The sequence below is a fragment of the Electrona antarctica genome, assembly GCF_951216825.1.
Source record: "Electrona antarctica genome assembly, contig: scaffold_574, whole genome shotgun sequence".
Classification (NCBI taxonomy): domain Eukaryota; kingdom Metazoa; phylum Chordata; class Actinopteri; order Myctophiformes; family Myctophidae; genus Electrona; species Electrona antarctica.
In genome coordinates this window covers 1,797-28,476 of record NW_027637816.1, presented here as the reverse complement: position 1 = coordinate 28,476, position 26,680 = coordinate 1,797, and the positions used below count along the sequence as shown (strand labels likewise).

The 26,680-nt window shown below is 46.7% G+C and overlaps 1 protein-coding gene across 1 annotated transcript in view; it reads left to right on the top strand.

The window, feature by feature from the left end:
• Window positions 1-8,528, top strand: part of LOC306918642 (adenomatous polyposis coli protein 2-like) — a gene marked incomplete at both ends in the record, with an annotated part of 44,216 nt that extends 35,688 nt beyond the window's left edge. Inside the window, 4 exons of the mRNA XM_079531532.1 lie at window positions 330-438; window positions 725-838; window positions 7,500-7,568; window positions 8,457-8,528. Of these exons, the coding sequence (XP_079387658.1) occupies window positions 330-438; window positions 725-838; window positions 7,500-7,568; window positions 8,457-8,528 (364 nt within the window). The remainder of the gene's footprint in view (window positions 1-329; window positions 439-724; window positions 839-7,499; window positions 7,569-8,456) is intronic.
• Between the last annotated feature and the right edge of the window lie 18,152 nt (window positions 8,529-26,680).

The window sequence follows — 26,680 nt, the reverse complement described above, 5'->3', positions numbered from 1 at the left end:
TCTCCCTTCTGGCTCCAAAACTATGGAATGCATTTCCCATTGCAATCAGAACTTTAGACTCTGCTGCACTCCCAATCTTCCACCGTAGTCTGAAAGGCCTGTTTTGAAGGAAGACACATTTTTTGCCTATATGTAAGGTTGTAAAAAGTAATGTTAATGTAGTGTGTGTGTGTTTGTGTGTGTGTGTGTGTGTGTGTGTGTGTGTGTGTGCGTGTGTGTGTGTGTGTGTGTGTGTGTGTGTGTGTGTGTGTGTGTGTGTGTGTGTGTGTGTGTGTGTGTGTGTGTGTGTGTGTGTGTGTGTGTGTGTGTGTGTGTGTGTGTGTTTCCAGGAACATGCTGCTCAGTGAGATCGACAGGGAGGAGAGAGAGAGGTGTTGGTATTACACTCAACTACAGGCTCTCTCTACCAGACTGGGCCAACTACCTCGCATAGACACTGTATGTACACATGCACGCACGCACGCACGGACGCACATGCACACATATGTGTAGTTATTTCTGTTACGATTGTAGTTTTCTGTTAACCAGGCATATTGTTTGTAGTTATCTCCGTTAATCAGACATATTGTTTGTTTGTAGTTTAATCAGACATGTTTGTAGTTCTCTCTGCAGATGGAGCTGATCAGACACGTTGTTTGCAGTTTAATCAGCCATGTTTGTAGTTCTCCCTGCATATGGATCTGATCAGACACATTGTTTGTAGTTTAATCAGCCATGTTTGTAGTTCTCTCTGCAGATGGACCTGATCAGACAACAGCTGGAGTTTGAGGCTCAGCAGGTCCGTTCTGTGATGGAGGAGCGTTTTGGAACCAGCGATGAGATGGTGCACCGCACACAGGTCAGAGGTCACAGTATTAAAGGACCACTTCACCACTTTTCAACATCTCTTCATATAATTGGTCCTCACTAATGTTCATGATAAAACACCACAATTTTTTTCCTACTCAGTCTGTGTCTCATAGGAGGGCTTTGGGCAGTTCGGACACCCGTCCACCAGTGACATCATCGTTAGGCAGATTTTGTTTTAAACAAGATTTGTTTTAAAATATATTTAGATTTTTATTATCGTGAGAACGATGGCTTCAACTTTTGCATTGAAACTTTTCAGGAAAAGAAAGCCTGCCGTTTCTATTAGCTTGGATTCACCATCGATGATGTCACTGATGGACGGGTTTCTGAACTGCCCACAGACCTCCTATGAGACACAGACTGAGTAGGAAAGAAATGGTGGTGTTTTATTATGAACAGTTAGTTAGGACCAATTATAGGAAGAGAAGTTGAAAAGTGGTGAAGTGGTCCTTTAACCCATTTAGATCTGAGGACCATTCTACAATGTCTTCTAAATCCTAACAGTTTTCTGAAAAACCCTATGTTTCTATATCAGTGGTTCTCATAGGGTTAAAACCCTATGTTTCTATATCAGTGGTTCTCACAGGGTTAAAACCCTATGTTTCTATATCAGTGGTTCTCATAGGGTTAAAACCCTATGTTTCTATATCAGTGGTTCTCATAGGGTTAAAACCTCATGTTTCTATATCAGTGGTTCTCATAGGGTTAAACCCTATGTTTCTATATCAGTGGTTCTCACAGGGTTAAACCCTATGTTTCTATATCAGTGGTTCTCATAGGGTTAAAACCCTATGTTTCTATATCAGTGGTTCTCACAGGGTTAAACCCTATGTTTCTATATCAGTGGTTCTCATAGGGTTAAAACCCTATGTTTCTATATCAGTGGTTCTCACAGGGTTAAACCCTATGTTTCTATATCAGTGGTTCTCAAACATTTTCATGTCAAGGATCCCCAGAATTATCTGTAATTGGCCGCCGACCCCCATCTGAAAATATGTTGGTCCAGCCCCCCCCCTCCCCACAGAAGCAAAGATTTAGAGTTAAGAGTTAAAAGCGTTGGCTCTGAAAGAATATATATTCAAAGATTTGCACTACATTTTCAAAAATAGCAGACCTACAAGCTCGTACCGCGGCACCGAGTGCCGCGCTATGAGCTTGTAGATCTGCTATTTTTCAATAGCTAAAGTATAACATAATGCTTAAAGGAGCATTCAGTGATTTGGGTGATTTGGAAAACCACCCAGTCCGCCCCGGTAACAAAATGTGCACATGCACGCTCTACAGTGGGGGGAAGTGCAACAGGCCAACAGCATGTGCACCAAGGCCCGCCCCCAGTCGATCATGATTGGAGGAAGGCCCCTCTCATCCTGATTGGATGAAGGCTTTGCCACCCGCCACCAAAACTGAAACTAGGGTTTTTTGACCCCAGGGGCTCACTGGGGACAGGGAGGAACTCCTTATATGGTCAGCACACTCTATAGTAGGGAGGATTATCCAGAAAAAAATAAAAAATAAGTGATATTTGAATTAAGTAAAATCACTGAATATACCTTTAACACCAAAAGGGGTTCCCGTCCAAAATAGGATAATAATAAATACACTTTATTTGTAGAGCACCTTTCATGACATGAGATGCACCTCAAAGTGCTTCACAGAGAAATGGAGGGGAAAAAGAAAAGCAAGGCATTAAACAACATTAAAATAATAGCAGTAATGCAATACAGTGAGGACATGAATAACAAGGAATTTAAAAGATCAACTAAAAGCAAGAGTGTAGAAGTGGGTCTTGAGCTGTGCTTTAAAAAACATCTACTACAGAGGCTGCCTGTGGAAGGTACAGTGGGAGTTTGTTCCACGCCGTCGGCCCCTAGAAGCAGAAAGCTGCTTCACCGTGGTTTTTAGTTGCCATTTTTTTTAGGCACAGCCAGCAATAAATTAATACAATTCAAGTCTGTACACGGTAGCCTTTTATTGAATTCTATGAAGACACACTGAGGGTTGAAAGCCTCTTTACCATTTGGTGTGAATGCACAACGTGTAGTAGACGCTCAAAACATAACATTTGGTGTGAATGCACAACGTGTAGTACAGGGGTTCTCAACCCGTGGGTCGCGACCCCTCGGGGGGTCGCCAAATCATTTTAGGGGGTCCCCAAATTATTTTCCAAAAAAAGAAAAAAAAAAGATATTTAAAAAAATAAATAAAATCACGATTTTTCAAAAATAGCAGACCTCCAAGCTCATAGCGCGCCACTCGGTGGCGCGCTATGAGCTTGTAGATCTGCTATTTTTAAATAGCTAAATTATAACAATGCTTAAAACACCAAAAGGGGTTCCCGCCCAAAATGGTTTAAGGTTATTGTAGCAGTCAATTTATATTGGGGGTCGGGAGGGGGCGGGGCGGGGGTCCCGAGACGTTGCCAAAGCATTTTCGGGGGTCCCCGGCCAAAAACGTTGAGAACCCCTGGTGTAGTAGACGCTCAAAACATACCATTGGGTGTGAATACACGACGTGTAGTAGACGCTCAAAACACAACGTACACAATGAGGCAAGACTGCGCTGCGGGTTAAAACGAACCCGCGGCGGGTTAATACACAATAATCACCTCACTAAAGTAGGGCATTAAGCAACTAGTCGACTATTCAACTAGTCCACTAGTAAATCCACTAGTCGACTATTCAACTAGTCCACTAGTAAATCCACTAGTCGACTATTCAACTAGTCCACTAGTAAATCCACTAGTTGACTATTCAACTAGTCCACTAGTAAATCCACTAGTCGACTATTCAACTAGTCCACTAGTAAATCCACTAGTCGACTATTCAACTAGTCCACTAGTAAATCCACTAGTTGACTATTCAACTAGTCCACTAGTAAATCCACTAGTCGACTATTCAACTAGTCCACTAGTAAATCCACTACTCGACTATTCAACTAGTCCACTAGTAAATCCACTAGTCGACTATTCAACTAGTACACTAGTAAATCCACTAGTTGACTATTCAACTAGTCCACTAGTAAATCCACTAGTTGACTATTCAACTAGTCCACTAGTAAATCCACTACTCGACTATTCAACTAGTCCACTAGTAAATCCACTAGTCGACTATTCAACTAGTCCACTAGTAAATCCACTAGTTGACTATTCAACTAGTCCACTAGTAAATCCACTAGTTGACTATTCAACTAGTCCACTAGTAAATCCACTAGTCGACTATTCAACTAGTACACTAGTAAATCCACTAGTTGACTATTCAACTAGTCCACTAGTAAATCCACTAGTCGACTATTCAACTAGTCCACTAGTAAATCCACTAGTCGACCTTGTTGGTACTAGTTGATAAGAAAAAAAACGTTGTTTTCTTTTCATTTTTTTTACATAATAGGTAGTTAAACAACTAGTAAACTAGGCAACTAGTCAACTAGTAAAAATGACTAGAAGTGAATGCCCTTCACTAAAGATCCCATAGGTTAGAAGTTAATGCCCTTCACTGAAGATCCCATAGGTTAGAAGTGAATGCCATTCACTAAAGATCCCATAGGTTAGAAGTGAATGCCCTTCACTATAGATCCCATAGGTTAGAAGTGAATGCCCTACACTATAGATCCCATAGGTTAGAAGTGAATGCCCTTCACTAAAGATCCCATAGGTTAGAAGTGAATGCCCTTCACTATAGATCCCATAGGTTAGAAGTGAATGCCCTTCACTAAAGATCCCATAGGTTAGAAGTGAATGCCCTTCACTATAGATCCCATAGGTTAGAAGTGAATGCCCTTCACTATAGATCCCATAGGTTAGAAGTGAATGCCCTTCACTATAGATCCCATAGGTTAGAAGTGAATGCCCTACACTATAGATCCCATAGGTTAGAAGTGAATGCCCTTCACTAAAGATCCCATAGGTTAGAAGTGAATGCCCTTCACTAAAGATCCCATAGGTTAGAAGTGAATGCCCTTCACTAAAGATCCCATAGGTTAGAAGTGAATGCCCTTCACTATAGATCCCATAGGTTAGAAGTGAATGCCCTTCACTATAGATCCCAAAGGTTAGAAGTGAATGCCCTTCACTAAAGATCCCATAGGTTAGAAGTGAATGCCCTTCACTATAGATCCCATAGGTTAGAAGTGAATGCCCTTCACTATAGATCCCAAAGGTTAGAAGTGAATGCCCTTCACTATAGATCCCATAGGTTAGAAGTGAATGCCCTACACTATAGATCCCATAGGTTAGAAGTGAATGCCCTTCACTAAAGATCCCATAGGTTAGAAGTGAATGCCCTTCACTAAAGATCCCATAGGTTAGAAGTGAATGCCTTTCACTATAGATCCCATAGTTTAGAAGTGAATGCCTTTCACTATAGATCCCATAGGTTAGAAGTGAATGCCCTTCACTATAGATCCCATAGGTTAGAAATGAATGCCCTTCATTATAGATCCCATAGGTTAGAAGTGAATGCCCTTCACTAAAGATCTTATAGGTTAGAAGTGAATGCCTTTCACTATAGATCCCATAGTTTAGAAGTGAATGCCCTTCACTATAGATCCCATAGGTTAGAAGTGAATGCCCTTCACTATAGATCCCATAGGTTAGAAGTGAATGCCCTACACTAAAGATCCCATAGGTTAGAAGTGAATGCCCTTCACTAAAGATCCCATAGGTTAGAAGTGAATGCCCTACACTATAGATCCCATAGGTTAGAAGTGAATGCCCTACACTATAGATCCCATAGGTTAGAAGTGAATGCCCTACACTATAGATCCCATAGGTTAGAAGTGATTGCCCTACACTATAGATCCCATAGGTTAGAAGTGAATGCCATTCACTAAAGATCCCAAAGGTTAGTTCCTTAGAGCAGGGGTTCTCAACCTTATTGGCTGGGGACCCCTGGAAATGCTTTGGCCATGTCTCGCGCCCCCCGCCCCGCCCCCCTCCCCATCCCCAATACAAACTGACTGCAAAAATAACCTTAATAATAGAGAAAATATATCATAAATGAATACTGAAACCAGATATAATCATTAAGGAAAGTTTATGCATGTACTAAGTGTACTATGTAAACGCTTCATTTACATTTTCCAGCCATTCACTTGCAAATAATTTTTAATAATTTGGGGTCCCCCCAAAATAATGTGGCGACCCCCCGAGGGGTCACGACCCACGGGTTGAGAACCCCTGCCTTAGAGCACAGTTCATGAGTTACTAAAGATACTTTAAAGATACATTGTAAGGATATTAAAGGTATATTCAGTGATTTTACTTAATTCAAATATCACTTATTTTTTCTTTTTTTCTGGATAATCCTCCCTACTATAGAGTGTGCTGACCATATAAGGAGTTCCTCCCTGTCGCCAGTGAGCCCCTGTGGTCAAAAAACCCTAGTTTCAGTTTTGGTGGCGGGTGGCAAAGCCTTCATCCAATCAGGATGAGAGGGGCCTTCCTCCAATCATGATCGACTGGGGGCGGGCCTTGGTGCACATGCTGTTGGCCTGTTGCACTTCCCCCCACTGTAGAGCGTGCATGTGCACATTTTGTTTCCGGGGCGGACTGGGTGGTTTTCCAAATCACCCAAATCACTGAATGCTCCTTTAAATGTATGTAGGCCTATACGGATATAAATACGTAAACAGTGATTCTCTGGCAAATACATAGACATTATATCTGAACACCTTGACGTACCCTGACATGAACACAGAGAATAACACCTTGACGTACCCTGACATGAACACAGAGAATACCCACATCTATCCATAGATCTAAACACCTTGACGTACCCTGACATGAACACAGAGAATACCCACATCTATCCATAGATCTGAACACCTTGACGTACCCTGACATGAACACAGAGAATACCACCTTGACGTACCCTGACATGAACACAGAGAATACCACCTTGACGTACCCTGACATGAACACAGAGAATACCCACATCTATCCATAGATCTAAACACCTTGACGTACCCTGACATGAACACAGAGAATACCACCTTGACGTACCCTGACATGAACACAGAGAATACCACCTTGACGTACCCTGACATGAACACAGAGAATACCACCTTGACGTACCCTGACATGAACACAGAGAATACCCACATCTATCCATAGATCTAAACACCTTGACGTACCCTGACATGAACACAGAGAATACCACCTTGAAGTACCCTGACATGAACACAGAGAATACCACCTTGACGTACCCTGACATGAACACAGAGAATACCACCTTGACGTACCCTGACATGAACACAGAGAATACCCACATCTATCCATAGATCAAGTGTACATATATTGAATGGAAAAGTGATTACAGTACCTTTTTTAAATGTTTGAGTGGTGCAACCACTCCAAGGAACAGCGTTGTCCCAACCTGTCCTAACCTGTCCTAACCTATGTGACTTTGTGACTATGTCCCGATGTTTAGAGTACCAGTAGGGGGTGCTGTTGCACCACTCGCTTCAGACTGGTCTGATTTTTTATTATTGCTAAATTCAAACCGGTATTGATACAATCGTTTGTGTGCGTGTACGTGTGCGTGCGTGTGTGTGTGTGTGTGTGTGTGTGTGTGTGTGTGTGTGTGTGTGTGTGTGTGTGTGTGTGTGTGTGTGTGTGTGTGTGTGCGCAGATGCGCGTGTCTCGTCTGGAGCAGCTGGACAAGGAGCTCCAGGAAGCGCAGGAGGCTCGCAGTAACCATGACAACGGCATGTGTCAACTACAGGTGAGAGTGACGTGCACGCACGCACGCACGCACGCACGCACGCACGCACGCACGCACACACACACACACACACACACACACACACACACATAACAGACATTCACTTCACACGGGTGTTTTTTCTGTGAATGCTGTCCAGGGTGTTTTAGAGAAGGGAGAACAGTCTGGGACGTGTGGAGCGTTGTCCAGGGTGTTTTAGAGAAGGGAGAAGAGTCTGGGACGTGTGGAGCGTTGTCCAGGGTTTTTTAGAGAAGGGAGAAGAGTCTGGGACGTGTGGAGCGTTGTCCAGGGTTTTTTAGAGAAGGGAGAAGAGTCTGGGACGTGTGGAGCGTTGTCCAGGGTGTTTTAGAGAAGGGAGAAGAGTCTGGGACGTGTGGAGCGTTGTCCAGGGTGTTTTAGAGAAGGGAGAAGAGTCTGGGACGTGTGGAGCGTTGTCCAGGGTGTTTTAGAGAAGGGAGAAGAGTCTGGGACGTGTGGAGCGTTGTCCAGGGTGTTTTAGAGAAGGGAGAAGAGTCTGGGACGTGTGGAGCGTTGTCCAGGGTGTTTTAGAGAAAGTCCAGGACATGTGGAGCGTTGTCCAGGGTGTTTTAGAGAAGGGAGAACAGTCCAGGACATGTGGAGCGTTGTCCAGGGTGTTTTAGAGAAGGGAGAAGAGTCTGGGACGTGTGGAGCGTTGTCCAGGGTGTTTTAGAGAAAGGGAGAACAGTCCAGGACATGTGGAGCGTTCTCCAGGGTGTTTTAGAGAAGGGAGAACAGTCCAGGACATGTGGAGCGTTGTCCAGGGTGTTTTAGAGAAGGGAGAACAGTCCAGGACATGTGGAGCGTTGTCCAGGGTGTTTTAGAGAAAGGGAGAACAGTCCAGGACATGTGTTGTGGAGCGTTGTCCAGGGTGTTCTGGGGGAAGGCTCGGACAGCGGTCCTGTTCACAGCAGCAGTCGTTCCCACTCGGCCACTATGTGACACAGACTCACGGAGGAGTCCGTGCCCCACAGCCAGAAGGCCGGGTACAGAGGCTGGGTGAAGCTGCAGTGGAAGGTGTGGATGAGACTCATGGCGTCTTCGGACACGCTGTAGAAGGACAGAGAGCCGCCGCTCCAGTCCAGATACACACCCACCCTGTGGGACAGCTGACCTATTAGAGCAGAGGGTGCAAGATGAGGGTTTTTTTTTTTTTTTTACATAAAGGAATACTTCAACAACTTAAAGAACAAACTGTTCCGCTTTCAGACACTGACGAAGACTGGGTAGCCGAATACGTCATTTTCTATGGCGTATGCAGAAATAAAAAAAATGTCTTGTCACTCACTTTTCATAAACAGTGTTAATTCTTACAGCAGATTGTGATGTAATTTTAGTCATTTTTTTTAAATCCATTTTGTTTTAGTCATATTTTAGTCATCTGAAATGTTTGTTTTACTTTACTTTCAGTCTAGTTTTAGGGTTGACTAAAAATATCAAAAGGTTTTAGTCGACTAACAGTCTGACGACGGTGTCGTAATGGCCGACTTGAAGTTGGGCTACAGCCAATAGGGTTAGGGTTAACCCTAACCCTATTGGCTGTAGGGTTAGGGTTAACCCTAACCCTATTGGCTGTAGGGTTAGGGTTAACCCTAACCCTACAGCCAATAGCAGCACATTATATTCTCTACTACTTATACAGTATGTCTTCTAAATCCTGAGGTTGTCGTGACAGGAGGTGTATTAAGGGCCTTGCAAACGGAGAGCGAGGAACACACACGTTGTTGAGGAACACACACGTTGTTGAGGAACACACACGTTGTTGAGGAACACACACGTTGTTGAGGAACACACACGTTGTTGAGGAACACACACGTTGTTGAGGAACACACACGTTGTTGCCTGGATCAACGACAGGTCTGCTACAGGTCTGCTCCAGAGGAACACACACGTTGTTGCCTGGATCAACGACAGGTCTGCTACAGGTCTGATCCAGAGGGGCGCGACAACGCAAGCGTAAAACAAAAAGCTAAACCGAATCCAGGTCTGGTGAGTCGTGGGGTCCGTGTGCACGAAACGAGCACGCCGCACGCAACAAATGAACGGGACCACGCTCATGTAAATACGCTTGCGTTGTCGCACCGCGACTTCTCAGAGCAAATCTGCAGGTCTCATTGAAAATTAACTATAGGCGTGTTTTATCTCTCCCCGTTTGAAGGGCCCTTTAGTAGTTACTGACCTGAAAGACAGTGATGCGTACTCCTCCTGATGGTAGTTACTGACCTGGTAGAGACTGAGGTGTACTCCTCCTGATGGTCTATTAGTAGTTACTGACCTGGTAGAGACTGAGGTGTACTCCTCCTGATGGTTGTATTAGTAGTTACTGACCTGGTAGAGACTGAGGTGTACTCCTCCTGATGGTCTATTAGTAGTTACTGACCTGGTAGAGACTGAGGTGTACTCCTCCTGATGGTCTATTAGTAGTTACTGACCTGGTAGACACTGAGGTGTACTCCTCCTGATGGTCTATTAGTAGTTACTGACCTGGTAGACACTGAGGTGTACTCCTCCTGATGGTCTATTAGTAGTTACTGACCTGGTAGACACTGAGGTGTACTCCTCCTGATGGTCTATTAGTAGTTACTGACCTGGTAGAGACTGAGGTGTACTCCTCCTGATGGTTGTATTAGTAGTTACTGACCTGGTAGACACTGAGGTGTACTCCTCCTGATGGTCTATTAGTAGTTACTGACCTGGTAGAGACTGAGGCGTACTCCTCCTGATGGTCTATTAGTAGTTACTGACCTGGTAGAGACTGAGGCGTACTCCTCCTGATGGTCTATTAGTAGTTACTGACCTGGTAGACACTGAGGCGTACTCCTCCTGATGGTCTATTAGTAGTTACTGACCTGGTAGAGACTGAGGCGTACTCCTCCTGATGGTCTATTAGTAGTTACTGACCTGGTAGAGACTGAGGTGTACTCCTCCTGATGGTCTATTAGTAGTTACTGACCTGGTAGACACTGAGGTGTACTCCTCCTGATGGTCTATTAGTAGTTACTGACCTGGTAGAGACTGAGGTGTACTCCTCCTGATGGTTGTATTAGTAGTTACTGACCTGGTAGAGACTGAGGTGTACTCCTCCTGATGGTATATTAGTAGTTACTGACCTGGTAGAGACTGAGGTGTACTCCTCCTGATGGTATATTAGTAGTTACTGACCTGGTAGAGACTGAGGTGTACTCCTCCTGATGGTCTATTAGTAGTTACTGACCTGGTAGAGACTGAGGTGTACTCCTCCTGATGGTTGTATTAGTAGTTACTGACCTGGTAGAGACTGAGGTGTACTCCTCCTGATGGTCTATTAGTAGTTACTGACCTGGTAGAGACTGAGGTGTACTCCTCCTGATGGTATATTAGTAGTTGCTGACCTGGTAGAGACTGAGGTGTACTCCTCCTGATGGTATATTAGTAGTTACTGACCTGGTAGAGACTGAGGTGTACTCCTCCTGATGGTCTATTAGTAGTTACTGACCTGGTAGAGACTGAGGTGTACTCCTCCTGATGGTTGTATTAGTAGTTACTGACCTGGTAGAGACTGAGGTGTACTCCTCCTGATGGTCTATTAGTAGTTACTGACCTGGTAGACACTGAGGTGTACTCCTCCTGATGGTCTATTAGTAGTTACTGACCTGGTAGAGACTGAGGCGTACTCCTCCTGACGGTCTATTAGTAGTTACCGACCTGGTAGAGACTGAGGTGTACTCCTCCTGATGGTCTATTAGTAGTTACTGACCTGGTAGACACTGAGGTGTACTCCTCCTGATGGTCTATTAGTAGTTACTGACCTGGTAGAGACTGAGGTGTACTCCTCCTGATGGTCTATTAGTAGTTACTGACCTGGTAGAGACTGAGGCGTACTCCTCCTGATGGTCTATTAGTAGTTACTGACCTGGTAGACACTGAGGTGTACTCCTCCTGATGGTCTATTAGTAGTTACTGACCTGGTAGACACTGAGGTGTACTCCTCCTGATGGTCTATTAGTAGTTACTGACCTGGTAGAGACTGAGGTGTACTCCTCCTGATGGTTGTATTAGTAGTTACTGACCTGGTAGAGACTGAGGTGTACTCCTCCTGACGGTCTATTAGTAGTTACTGACCTGGTAGAGACTGAGGCGTAATCCTCCTGATGGTCTATTAGTAGTTACTGACCTGGTAGAGACTGAGGTGTACTCCTCCTGATGGTCTATTAGTAGTTACTGACCTGGTAGAGACTGAGGTGTACTCCTCCTGATGGTCTATTAGTAGTTACTGACCTGGTAGACACTGAGGTGTACTCCTCCTGATGGTTGTATTAGTAGTTACTGACCTGGTAGAGACTGAGGTGTACTCCTCCTGATGGTCTATTAGTAGTTACTGACCTGGTAGAGACTGAGGCGTACTCCTCCTGATGGTCTATTAGTAGTTACTGACCTGGTAGAGACTGAGGTGTACTCCTCCTGATGGTCTATTAGTAGTTACTGACCTGGTAGAGACTGAGGCGTACTCCTCCTGATGGTCTATTAGTAGTTACTGACCTGGTAGAGACTGAGGTGTACTCCTCCTGATGGTTGTATTAGTAGTTACTGACCTGGTAGAGACTGAGGTGTACTCCTCCTGATGGTCTATTAGTAGTTACTGACCTGGTAGAGACTGAGGTGTACTCCTCCTGATGGTTGTATTAGTAGTTACTGACCTGGTAGAGACTGAGGTGTACTCCTCCTGATGGTCTATTAGTAGTTACTGACCTGGTAGAGACGGAGGTGTACTCCTCCTGATGGTTGTATTAGTAGTTACTGACCTGGTAGAGACTGAGGTGTACTCCTCCTGATGGTCTATTAGTAGTTACTGACCTGGTAGAGACTGAGGTGTACTCCTCCTGATGGTTGTATTAGTAGTTACTGACCTGGTAGAGACTGAGGTGTACTCCTCCTGATGGTTGTATTAGTAGTTACTGACCTGGTAGAGACTGAGGTGTACTCCTCCTGATGGTTGTATTAGTAGTTACTGACCTGGTAGACACTGAGGTGTACTCCTCCTGATGGTCTATTAGTAGTTACTGACCTGGTAGAGACTGAGGTGTACTCCTCCTGATGGTCTATTAGTAGTTACTGACCTGGTAGACACTGAGGTGTACTCCTCCTGATGGTCTATTAGTAGTTACTGACCTGGTAGACACTGAGGTGTACTCCTCCTGATGGTCTATTAGTAGTTACTGACCTGGTAGAGACTGAGGTGTACTCCTCCTGATGGTCTATTAGTAGTTACTGACCTGGTAGAGACTGAGGTGTACTCCTCCTGATGGTCTATTAGTAGTTACTGACCTGGTAGACACTGAGGTGTACTCCTCCTGATGGTCTATTAGTAGTTACTGACCTGGTAGAGACTGAGGTGTACTCCTCCTGATGGTCTATTAGTAGTTACTGACCTGGTAGAGACTGAGGCGTACTCCTCCTGATGGTCTATTAGTAGTTACTGACCTGGTAGAGACTGAGGTGTACTCCTCCTGATGGTCTATTAGTAGTTACTGACCTGGTAGAGACTGAGGTGTACTCCTCCTGATGGTCTATTAGTAGTTACTGACCTGGTAGAGACTGAGGTGTACTCCTCCTGAGGGTAGTTACTGACCTGGTAGAGACTGAGGCGTACTCCTCCTGATGGTCTATTAGTAGTTACTGACCTGGTAGAGACTGAGGTGTACTCCTCCTGATGGTCTATTAGTAGTTACTGACCTGGTAGAGACTGAGGCGTACTCCTCCTGATGGTCTATTAGTAGTTACTGACCTGGTAGAGACTGAGGCGTACTCCTCCTGATGGTCTATTAGTAGTTACTGACCTGGTAGACACTGAGGTGTACTCCTCCTGATGGTTGTATTAGTAGTTACTGACCTGGTAGAGACTGAGGCGTACTCCTCCTGATGGTCTATTAGTAGTTACTGACCTGGTAGACACTGAGGTGTACTCCTCCTGATGGTTGTATTAGTAGTTACTGACCTGGTAGAGACTGAGGCGTACTCCTCCTGATGGTTGTATTAGTAGTTACTGACCTGGTAGAGACTGAGGTGTACTCCTCCTGATGGTTGTTACTGACCTGGTAGAGACTGAGGTGTACTCCTCCTGATGGTCTATTAGTAGTTACTGACCTGGTAGAGACTGAGGTGTACTCCTCCTGATGGTCTATTAGTAGTTACTGACCTGGTAGAGACTGAGGTGTACTCCTCCTGATGGTCTATTAGTAGTTACTGACCTGGTAGAGACTGAGGTGTACTCCTCCTGATGGTCTATTAGTAGTTACTGACCTGGTAGAGACTGAGGTGTACTCCTCCTGATGGTCTATTAGTAGTTACTGACCTGGTAGAGACTGAGGTGTACTCCTCCTGATGGTTGTATTAGTAGTTACTGACCTGGTAGAGACTGAGGCGTACTCCTCCTGATGGTCTATTAGTAGTTACTGACCTGGTAGAGACTGAGGTGTACTCCTCCTGATGGTCTATTAGTAGTTACTGACCTGGTAGAGACTGAGGCGTACTCCTCCTGATGGTCTATTAGTAGTTACTGACCTGGTAGAGACTGAGGTGTACTCCTCCTGATGGTCTATTAGTAGTTACTGACCTGGTAGAGACTGAGGTGTACTCCTCCTGATGGTCTATTAGTAGTTACTGACCTGGTAGAGACTGAGGTGTACTCCTCCTGATGGTTGTATTAGTAGTTACTGACCTGGTGAAGAGTGAGGTGAACTCCTCCTGATGTTGTTACTGACCTGGTAGAGACTGAGGCGTACTCCTCCTGATGTTGTCGTGACAGGCGGTGCAGGAGTCGTCGCGACGACACTCCACGCTCCACGACTGCGCGTTGTGTCCAATCAGACAGCTGTCCACGTCTCCGTCTCTGCAGATGCTGCCGTAGGCCACGCCTACAAACCACAATGTGTTTAGGAGGATATACCGTACTCTCACTGCTGTAGTGTCTTCATGGGACAACATGTTGAACGGGACCAGTGGTAGAACGGGACCAGTGGTAGAACGGGACCAGTGGTAGAACGGGACCAGTGGTAGAACGTGACCAGTGGTAGAACGTGACCAGTGGTAGAACGTGACCAGTGGTAGAACGTGACCAGTGGTAGAACGGGACCAGTGGTAGAACGGGACCAGTGGTAGAACATAACCAGTGGTAGAACGTGACCAGTGGTAGAACGGGACCAGTGGTAGAACGGGACCAGTGGTAGAACGGGACCAGTGGTAGAACGTGACCAGTGGTAGAACGGGACCAGTGGTAGAACGTGACCAGTGGTAGAACGGGACCAGTGGTAGAACGGGACCAGTGGTAGAACGGGGCCAGTGGTAGAACGGGACCAGTGGTAGAACGGGACCAGTGGTAGAACGTGACCAGTGGTAGAACGGGACCAGTGGTAGAACGGGACCAGTGGTAGAACGGGACCAGTGGTAGAACGGGACCAGTGGTAGAACGTGACCAGTGGTAGAACGTGACCAGTGGTAGAACGTGACCAGTGGTAGAACGGGACCAGTGGTAGAACGGGGCCAGTGGTAGAACGGGACCAGTGGTAGAACGGGACCAGTGGTAGAACGTGACCAGTGGTAGAACGGGACCAGTGGTAGAACGGGACCAGTGGTAGAACGGGACCAGTGGTAGAACGGGACCAGTGGTAGAACGTGACCAGTGGTAGAACGTGACCAGTGGTAGAACGGGACCAGTGGTAGAACGGGACCAGTGGTAGAACGTGACCAGTGGTAGAACGTGACCAGTGGTAGAACGGGACCAGTGGTAGAACGGGACCAGTGGTAGAACGGGACCAGTGGTAGAACGTGACCAGTGGTAGAACGTGACCAGTGGTAGAACGTGACCAGTGGTAGAACGGGACCAGTGGTAGAACGGGACCAGTGGTAGAACGGGACCAGTGGTAGAACGTGACCAGTGGTGACCAGTGGTAGAACGGGACCAGTGGTAGAACGGGACCAGTGGTAGAACGGGACCAGTGGTAGAACGTGACCAGTGGTAGAACGGGACCAGTGGTAGAACGGGACCAGTGGTAGAACGGGACCAGTGGTAGAACGGGACCAGTGGTAGAACGTGACCAGTGGTAGAACGGGACCAGTGGTAGAACGTGACCAGTGGTAGAACGGGACCAGTGGTAGAACGGGACCAGTGGTAGAACGGGACCAGTGGTAGAACGTGACCAGTGGTAGAACGTGACCAGTGGTAGAACGTGACCAGTGGTAGAACGGGACCAGTGGTAGAACGGGACCAGTGGTAGAACGTGACCAGTGGTAGAACGGGACCAGTGGTAGAACGTGAGCCAGTGGTAGAACGGGACCAGTGGTAGAACGGGACCAGTGGTAGAACGTGACCAGTGGTAGAACGTGACCAGTGGTAGAACGTGACCAGTGGTAGAACGTGACCAGTGGTAGAACGGGACCAGTGGTAGAACGGGACCAGTGGTAGAACGTGACCAGTGGTAGAACGTGACCAGTGGTAGAACGTGAGCCAGTGGTAGAACGGGACCAGTGGTAGAACGTGAGCCAGTGGTAGAACGTGACCAGTGGTAGAACGGGACCAGTGGTAGAACGTGACCAGTGGTAGAACGGGACCAGTGGTAGATCGGGACCAGTGGTAGAACGTGACCAGTGGTAGAACGTGACCAGTGGTAGAACGGGACCAGTGGTAGAACGGGACCAGTGGTAGAACGTGACCAGTGGTAGAACGTGACCAGTGGTAGAACGGGACCAGTGGTAGAACGTGACCAGTGGTGACCAGTGGTAGAACGTGACCAGTGGTAGAACGTGACCAGTGGTAGAACGGGGCCAGTGGTAGAACGTGACCAGTGGTAGAACGGGACCAGTGGTAGAACGTGACCAGTGGTGACCAGTGGTAGAACGGGACCAGTGGTAGAACGTGACCAGTGGTAGAACGGGACCAGTGGTAGAACGGGACCAGTGGTAGAACGTGACCAGTGGTAGAACGTGACCAGTGGTAGAACGTGACCAGTGGTAGAACGTGACCAGTGGTAGAACGGGACCAGTGGTAGAACGTGACCAGTGGTAGAACGGGACCAGTGGTAGAACGTGACCAGTGGTAGAACGTGACCAGTGGTAGAACGTGACCAGTGGTAGAACGGGACCAGTGGTAGAACGTGACCAGTGGTGACCAGTGGTAGAACGTGACCAGTGGTAGAACGGGACCAGTGGTAGAACGTGACCAGTGGTGACCAGTGGTAGAACGTGACCGGTGGTAGAACGTGACCAGTGGTAGAACGTGACCAGTGGTAGAACGGGACCGTTAGAACGTGACCAGTGGTAGAACGGGACCAGTGGTAGAACGTGACCAGTGGTAGAACGTGACCAGTGGTAGAACGTGACCGGTGGTAGAACGGGACCAGTGGTAGAACGTGACCAGTGGTAGAACGTGACCAGTGGTAGAACGGGACCAGTGGTAGAACGTGACCAGTGGTAGAACGGGACCAGTGGTAGAACGTGACCAGTGGTAGAACGTGACCAGTGGTAGAACGGGACCAGTGGTAGAACGTGACCGGTGGTAGAACGGGACCAGTGGTAGAACGTGACCAGTGGTAGAACGTGACCAGTGGTGACCAGTGGTAGAACGGGACCAGTGGTAGAACGTGACCAGTGGTGACCAGTGGTAGAACGGGACCAGTGGTGACCAGTGGTAGAACGGGACCAGTGGTAGAACGTGACCAGTAACGGGACCAGTGGTAGAACGTGACCAGTGGTAGAACGTGACCAGTGGTAGAACGTGACCAGTGGTAGAACGGGACCAGTGGTAGAACGGGACCAGTGGTGACCAGTGGTAGAACGGGACCAGTGGTGACCAGTGGTAGAACGGGACCAGTGGTGACCAGTGGTAGAACGGGACCAGTGGTGACCAGTGGTAGAACGGGACCAGTGGTAGAACGTGACCAGTAACGGGACCAGTGGTAGAACGTGACCAGTGGTAGAACGTGACCAGTGGTAGAACGTGACCAGTGGTAGAACGTGACCAGTGGTAGAACGGGACCAGTGGTAGAACGTGACCAGTAACGGGACCAGTGGTAGAACGTGACCGGTGGTAGAACGTGACCAGTGGTAGAACGTGACCAGTGGTAGAACGTGACCAGTGGTAGAACGGGACCAGTGGTAGAACGGGACCAGTGGTAGAACGTGACCAGTGGTAGAACGTGACCAGTGGTAGAACGGGACCAGTGGTAGAACGGGACCAGTGGTAGAACGTGACCAGTGGTAGAACGTGACCAGTGGTGACCAGTGGTAGAACGTGACCAGTGGTAGAACGTGACCAGTGGTGACCAGTGGTAGAACGTGACCAGTGGTAGAACGTGACCAGTGGTGACCAGTGGTAGAACGTGACCAGTGGTAGAACGTGACCAGTGGTAGAACGGGACCAGTGGTAGAACGGGACCAGTGGTAGAACGTGACCAGTGGTAGAACGTGACCAGTGGTGACCAGTGGTAGAACGTGACCAGTGGTAGAACGTGACCGGTGGTAGAACGTGACCAGTGGTAGAACGGGACCGGTGGTAGAACGTGACCAGTGGTAGAACGTGACCAGTGGTAGAACGGGACCAGTGGTAGAACGTGACCAGTGGTAGAACGGGACCAGTGGTAGAACGGGACCAGTGGTAGAACGGGACCAGTGGTAGAACGGGACCAGTGGTAGAACGTGACCAGTGGTAGAACGTGACCAGTGGTAGAACGTGACCAGTGGTAGAACGTGACCAGTGGTAGAACGTGACCAGTGGTAGAACGTGACCAGTGGTAGAACATAACCAGTGGTAGAACGGGACCAGTGGTAGAACGTGACCAGTGGTAGAACGTGACCAGTGGTAGAACGGGACCAGTGGTAGAACGTGACCAGTGGTAGAACGTGACCAGTGGTAGAACGTGACCAGTGGTAGAACATAACCAGTGGTAGAACGGGACCAGTGGTAGAACGTGACCAGTGGTAGAACGTGACCAGTGGTAGAACGGGACCAGTGGTAGAACGTGACCAGTGGTAGAACGGGACCAGTGGTAGAACGTGACCAGTGGTAGAACGTGACCAGTGGTAGAACGGGACCAGTGGTAGAACGGGACCAGTGGTAGAACGGGACCAGTGGTAGAACGGGACCAGTGGTAGAACGGGACCAGTGGTAGAACGTGACCAGTGGTAGAACGTGACCAGTGGTAGAAAAAGTACTCGCATGTTTTAGTTAATTAAAAGTATCAATAATGTAATATAGAATCAAATCCCACCGTTATTTTCCCTTCTCCAAAACGTCTATAATTTAATCACGTTACGCATAGTTTTTGTGAGGTTAGGGTTCGGACTAAGGTCAGGGTTATCCATAGTTGCGAGGTCTTAGCCAATCACAGCGGGTCTTTGCTGAAGTGCTTTAAGTGTGCCCAGAGTAAGAGAGTGGCGACGCGTTGTACTCCCATTGTAACAACGGAATGAGGAAGTGTTCCTTCTATCTCAATGGGATAGTTCCAGCCATAGGAGCAATGTTTGGAACTATAGCCCATTCTATCTCAATGGGATAGTTCCAGCCATAGGAGCAATGTTTGGAACTATAGCCCATAGACACCCCGCTTTGCAACGAGATCAAAGCGTGTCGCTACTCTCCTACTGTTCCAAGTGACTCACAACCTCAGTCTGATGATTTAAAAGTCTAATATCTAGTTAGTGGTTAAGATATTGAACTTTACGTTAGAATATCTAAAATGAAGGTTTTTTAGACGTCTATTCTTAGATTAGACGTTGATTAGCGGGTGTTTAAACGTCTATATATAGACCGCTATTAAACGTCTAATCTAAGAATATATGTAGCCGTTTTTATCGCATTTTTAGACGGCCCTTTAGACGAATATTAGACATCTATTAGACAAATAAATGCTCAGTTGGGAGGTTATCAAATGACGCACAGAGTTTACATGTCTTGATCAATCGATAAAAGCATTGAATAAAAACAGGCTCCACCCACCTACGTCGGCCCCTCCTCCAGCCCACTCCACCTCCCAGTAGTAAACAGGCTCCACCCACCTACATCGGCCCCTCCTCCAGCCCACTCCACCTCCCAGTAGTAAACAGGCTCCACCCACCTACGTCGGCCCCTCCTCCAGCCCACTCCACCTCCCAGTAGTAAACAGGCTCCACCCACCTACGTCGGCCCCTCCTCCAGCCCACTCCACCTCCCAGTAGTAAACAGGCTCCACCCACCTACATCGGCCCCTCCTCCAGCCCACTCCACCTCCCAGTAGTAAACAGGCTCCACCCACCTACGTCGGCCCCTCCTCCAGCCCACTCCACCTCCCAGTAGTAAACAGGCTCCACCCACCTACGTCGGCCCCTCCTCCAGCCCACTCCACCTCCCAGTAGTAAACAGGCTCCACCCACCTACATCGGCCCCTCCTCCAGCCCACTCCACCTCCCAGTAGTTAACAGGCTCCACCCACCTACGTCGGCCCCTCCTCCAGCCCACTCCACCTCCCAGTAGTAAACAGGCTCCACCCACCTACGTCGGCCCCTCCTCCAGCCCACTCCACCTCCCAGTAGTAAACAGGCTCCACCCACCTACGTCGGCCCCTCCTCCAGCCCACTCCACCTCCCAGTAGTAAACAGGCTCCACCCACCTACGTCGGCCCCTCCTCCAGCCCACTCCACCTCCCAGTAGTAGCGCTCCAGCCACAGCCCCTCCCTGCAGAGCAGCTGGGGGCAGCGCTGGAACCTCTCTGGGTGGGCCGGGTATGGGTGGTCCCTCCAGCGGCGGACCGCCGTCCTGCTGTCCTCTGACACGCCCAGCTCTGTGCTGGCCGTGTTACGGTCCAGGGTCACGTAGCACGCATCTGACCAAACATAGGATTTATAGATAAATTAATGTATACACATATAGATGGATTTATGGGTATATACAGATAGATTTATAGACGTATAGATGACCGGACAGTGGCATTGTGGTTAGATTGGGCGGACGGACGGACATTCTTACATTGCTTCAGCGTCCATAGGTCGTCTTCTGGCTTCTCACTGCAACAGACACGTCATCATCAATAAGTATGATGTGTTAACAATAATCAATAATCATGTTGTTAACATGGATTGATTGAGTGATTGATTGAATACTTTATCGGTCAGACATCTAAACAGCACGTGGTGCAGTCGGTCATTACAGCTAAAAGCATAACTATTGCTATAAACAAGTCCTGAGGATTAGCGTGTCAGCAGCAACAGCAGTGCAGTGAGACACACTCACCTCATGGTGGCGCTGAGAGGCTCACTGCCCACTGGCCGCGTGGAAAGCATGGAGTTCACCCTGAGAGCTGAGAGGATGTCTTCTTCTCCTCCTCCTCCTCTTCCCTCCATCAGACCACCTGTAGAACCCACCGCCTGCGGTCCATTCGTAGTACCAACCGGTTCTTCCAGCAGACATTCAGTAGCGGTGTGTCCGTCGGTCTGAGAATCATCTCCTGTTTCAGACGATGCTTCCATCTCTCCTGCTGCCTCCAACGCACTGAGCATGCTGGCTTCATTGTTCAACCCACTGGAGATACTGGCTTCATTCTCCAACCCACTGGAGATACTGGCTTCATTCTTCAACCCACTGGAGATACTGGCTTCATTATCCAACCCAATGGAGATACTGGCTTCATTCTCCAACCCACTGGAGATACTGGCTTCATTCTTCAACCCAATGGAGATACTGGCTTCATTCTCCAACCCACTGGAGATACTGGCTTCATTCTCCAACCCACTGGAGATACTGGCTTCATTCTCCAACCCAATGGAGATACTGGCTTCATTCTCCAACCCACTGGAGATACTGGCTTCATTCTTCAACCCAATGGAGATACTGGCTTCATTCTCCAACCCACTGGAGATACTGGCTTCATTCTCCAACCCACTGGAGATACTGGCTTCATTCTTCAACCCAATGGAGATACTGGCTTCATTCTCCAACCCACTGGAGATACTGGCTTCATTCTTCAACCCACTGGAGATACTGGCTTCATTATCCAACCCAATGGAGATACTGGCTTCATTCTCCAACCCACTGGAGATACTGGCTTCATTCTTCAACCCAATGGAGATACTGGCTTCATTCTCCAACCCACTGGAGATACTGGCTTCATTCTCCAACCCACTGGAGATACTGGCTTCATTCTCCAACCCAATGGAGATACTGGCTTCATTCTCCAACCCACTGGAGATACTGGCTTCATTCTTCAACCCAATGGAGATACTGGCTTCATTCTCCAACCCACTGGAGATACTGGCTTCATTCTCCAACCCACTGGAGATACTGGCTTCATTCTCCAACCCAATGGAGATACTGGCTTCATTCTCTAACCCACTGGAGATACTGGCTTCATGCTCTAACCCACTGGAGATACTGGCTTCATTCTCCAACCCAATGGAGATACTGGCTTCATTCTCCAACCCAATGGAGATACTGGCAGCCTTCTTACTGGGAGGAAGGGTCTTACTGGCTGCCTTCTTACTGGGAGGAAGGGTCTTGTTGGTGCCATTCTTACTGGGAGGACGAAGGGTCTTACTGTCTTCATTCTTACTGGGAGGACGAAGGGTCTTACTGTCTTCATTCTTACTATGAGGACGAAGGGTCTTACTGTCTTCATTCTTACTGGGAGGACGAAGGGTCTTACTGTCTTCATTCTTACTGGGAGGACGAAGGGTCTTACTGGTTCTCTTTTCGTGTACTTTAGGGTTATTCATCCTCAGAGCCGTATTCCAGTTGTCTGTGGACTCTGAAGCCGCCCTCTCGTTCTTTCTTCCCAGAACACTTGTTTTATCGTCGCCGTCGTGCGCCGAAACCTCACTTCGGAAAACACGACCTCTGAAGAAACCGTCTCCATCTTCTGGCGGGAGAGACGCTTTCGACCAGCCGCCGCCGCCGCTCTGGTCCCTCTCTGCGTTGGACGAGGCTTTTATTCTGAAGGAGTTGACGCTGGCGCTCTGGTCCCTGTCGGCGTTGGACGAGGCTTTTATTCTGAAGGAGTTGACGCTGGCGCTCTGGTCCCTGTCGGCGTTGGACGAGGCTTTTATTCTGAAAGAGTTGACGCTGGCGCTCTGGTCCCTGTCGGCGTTGGAAGAGGCTTTTATTCTGAAAGAGTTGACGCTGGCGCTCTGGTCTCTCTCTGCGTTGGACGAGGCTTTTATTCTGAAGGCGTTGATGAGGTCTCCTTTGGAAGGAATGGGTTTGAAGACGGCGGAAATGTCTTCTCGACGTATCCTGAACATGTTGGACAGATCCTGCTTCGCGATCATGTCACCTTTAGACAGGAAGGAGATTGGAGGTCATTGTAATTTAGAATTTATCTTTCGTTTTTTGTTTATTTTTATAGTTTCAGGTTAGTCAACATGTTTTTATTTTTCTATTTTAGTTTTTTATAATCAAAATTATTTAGCATAATCGCTTCCATACATCGGTGTGAATTCATCAGTTGAAGAATAGCCGATCTACAAGCTCACACCGTGAATTCAGAGAAAAACGTACCTTGGGAGACCTGTTGTCCTCTAGTTAACAGTTAGTTTAGTACCTTGGGAAGACATGTTGTCCTCTAGTTAACAGTTAGTTTAGTACCTTGGGAAGACCTGTTGTCCTCTAGTTAACAGTTAGTTTAGTACCTTGGGAAGACATGTTGTCCTCTAGTTAACAGTTAGTTTAGTACCTTGGGAAGACATGTTGTCCTCTAGTTAACAGTTAGTTTAGTACCTTGGGAAGACCTGTTGTCCTCTAGTTAACAGTTAGTTTAGTACCTTGGAAAGACCTGTTGTCCTCTAGTTAACAGTTAGTTTAGTACCTTGGGAAGACCTGTTGTCCTCTAGTTAACAGTTAGTTTAGTACCTTGGAAAGACCTGTTGTCCTCTAGTTAACAGTTAGTTTAGTACCTTGGGAAGACCTGTTGTCCTCTAGTTAACAGTTAGTTTAGTACCTTGGTAAGACCTGTTGTCCTCTAGTTAACAGTTAGTTTAGTACCTTGGGAAGACCTGTTGTCCTCTAGTTAACAGTTAGTTTAGTACCTTGGGAAGACCTGTTGTCCTCTAGTTAACTAGTTAGTTTAGTACCTTGGGAAGACCTGTTGTCCTCTAGTTAACAGTTAGTTTAGTACCTTGGTAAGACCTGTTGTCCTCTAGTTAACAGTTAGTTTAGTACCTTGGGAAGACCTGTTGTCCTCTAGTTAACTAGTTAGTTTAGTACCTTGGGAAGACCTGTTGTCCTCTAGTTAACAGTTAGTTTAGTACCTTGGGAAGACCTGTTGTCCTCTAGTTAACAGTTAGTTTAGTACCTTGGGAAGACCTGTTGTCCTCTAGTTAACTAGTTAGTTTAGTACCTTGGGAAGACCTGTTGTCCTCTAGTTAACAGTTAGTTTAGTACCTTGGGAAGACCTGTTGTCCTCTAGTTAACAGTTAGTTTAGTACCTTGGGAAGACATGTTGTCCTCTAGTTAACTAGTTAGTTTAGTACCTTGGGAAGACCTGTTGTCCTCTAGTTAACAGTTAGTTTAGTACCTTGGGAAGACCTGTTGTCCTCTAGTTAACAGTTAGTTTAGTACCTTGGGAAGACCTGTTGTCCTCTAGTTAACAGTTAGTTTAGTACCTTGGGAAGACCTGTTGTCCTCTAGTTAACAGTTAGTTTAGTACCTTGGGAAGACCTGTTGTCCTCTAGTTAACAGTTAGTTTAGTACCTTGGGAAGACCTGTTGTCCTTTAGTTAACTAGTTAGTTTAGTACCTTGGAAAGACCTGTTGTCCTCTAGTTAACAGTTAGTTTAGTACCTTGGGAAGACCTGTTGTCCTCTAGTTAACTAGTTAGTTTAGTACCTTGGGAAGACCTGTTGTCCTCTAGTTAACAGTTAGTTTAGTACCTTGGGAAGACCTGTTGTCCTCTAGTTAACTAGTTAGTTTAGTACCTTGGGAAGACCTGTTGTCCTCTAGTTAACAGTTAGTTTAGTACCTTGGGAAGACATGTTGTCCTCTAGTTAACTAGTTAGTTTAGTACCTTGGGAAGACCTGTTGTCCTCTAGTTAACTAGTTAGTTTAGTACCTTGGGAAGACCTGTTGTCCTCTAGTTAACTAGTTAGTTTAGTACCTTGGGAAGACCTGTCCTCTAGTTAACTAGTTAGTTTAGTACCTTGGGAAGACCTGTTGTCCTCTAGTTAACTAGTTAGTTTAGTACCTTGGGAAGACCTGTTGTCCTCTAGTTAACAGTTAGTTTAGTACCTTGGGAAGACCTGTTGTCCTCTAGTTAACAGTTAGTTTAGTACCTTGGGAAGACCTGTTGTCCTCTAGTTAACAGTTAGTTTAGTACCTTGGGAAGACCTGTTGTCCTCTAGTTAACAGTTAGTTTAGTACCTTGGGAAGACCTGTTGTCCTCTAGTTAACAGTTAGTTTAGTACCTTGGGAAGACCTGTTGTCCTCTAGTTAACAGTTAGTTTAGTACCTTGGGAAGACCTGTTGTCCTCTAGTTAACTAGTTAGTTTAGTACCTTGGGAAGACATGTTGTCCTCTAGTTAACTAGTTAGTTTAGTACCTTGGGAAGACCTGTTGTCCTCTAGTTAACTAGTTAGTTTAGTACCTTGGGAAGACCTGTTGTCCTCTAGTTAACAGTTAGTTTAGTACCTTGGGAAGACCTGTTGTCCTCTAGTTAACAGTTAGTTTAGTACCTTGGGAAGACCTGTTGTCCTCTAGTTAACTAGTTAGTTTAGTACCATGGGAAGACCTGTTGTCCTCTAGTTAACTAGTTAGTTTAGTACCTTGGGAAGACCTGTTGTCCTCTAGTTAACTAGTTAGTTTAGTACCTTGGGAAGACCTGTTGTCCTCTAGTTAACTAGTTAGTTTAGTACCTTGGGAAGACCTGTTGTCCTCTAGTTAACTAGTTAGTTTAGTACCTTGGGAAGACCTGTTGTCCTCTAGTTAACTAGTTAGTTTAGTACCTTGGGAAGACCTGTTGTCCTCTAGTTAACTAGTTAGTTTAGTACCTTGGGAAGACCTGTTGTCCTCTAGTTAACTAGTTAGTTTAGTACCTTGGGAAGACCTGTTGTCCTCTAGTTAACTAGTTAGTTTAGTACCTTGGGAAGACCTGTTGTCCTCTAGTTAACAGTTAGTTTAGTACCTTGGGAAGACCTGTTGTCCTCTAGTTAACTAGTTAGTTTAGTACCTTGGGAAGACCTGTTGTCCTCTAGTTAACAGTTAGTTTAGTACCTTGGGAAGACCTGTTGTCCTCTAGTTAACAGTTAGTTTAGTACCTTGGGAAGACCTGTTGTCCTCTAGTTAACAGTTAGTTTAGTACCTTGGGAAGACCTGTTGTCCTCTAGTTAACAGTTAGTTTAGTACCTTGGGAAGACCTGTTGTCCTCTAGTTAACAGTTAGTTTAGTACCTTGGGAAGACCTGTTGTCCTCTAGTTAACAGTTAGTTTAGTACCTTGGGAAGACCTGTTGTCCTCTAGTTAACTAGTTAGTTTAGTACCTTGGGAAGACCTGTTGTCCTCTAGTTAACTAGTTAGTTTAGTACCTTGGGAAGACCTGTTGTCCTCTAGTTAACAGTTAGTTTAGTACCTTGGGAAGACCTGTTGTCCTCTAGTTAACAGTTAGTTTAGTACCTTGGGAAGACCTGTTGTCCTCTAGTTAACAGTTAGTTTAGTACCTTGGGAAGACCTGTTGTCCTCTAGTTAACTAGTTAGTTTAGTACCTTGGGAAGACCTGTTGTCCTCTAGTTAACTAGTTAGTTTAGTACCTTGGGAAGACCTGTTGTCCTCTAGTTAACAGTTAGTTTAGTACCTTGGGAAGACCTGTTGTCCTCTAGTTAACAGTTAGTTTAGTACCTTGGGAAGACCTGTTGTCCTCTAGTTAACTAGTTAGTTTAGTACCATGGGAAGACCTGTTGTCCTCTAGTTAACTAGTTAGTTTAGTACCTTGGGAAGACCTGTTGTCCTCTAGTTAACTAGTTAGTTTAGTACCTTGGGAAGACCTGTTGTCCTCTAGTTAACTAGTTAGTTTAGTACCTTGGGAAGACCTGTTGTCCTCTAGTTAACTAGTTAGTTTAGTACCTTGGGAAGACCTGTTGTCCTCTAGTTAACTAGTTAGTTTAGTACCTT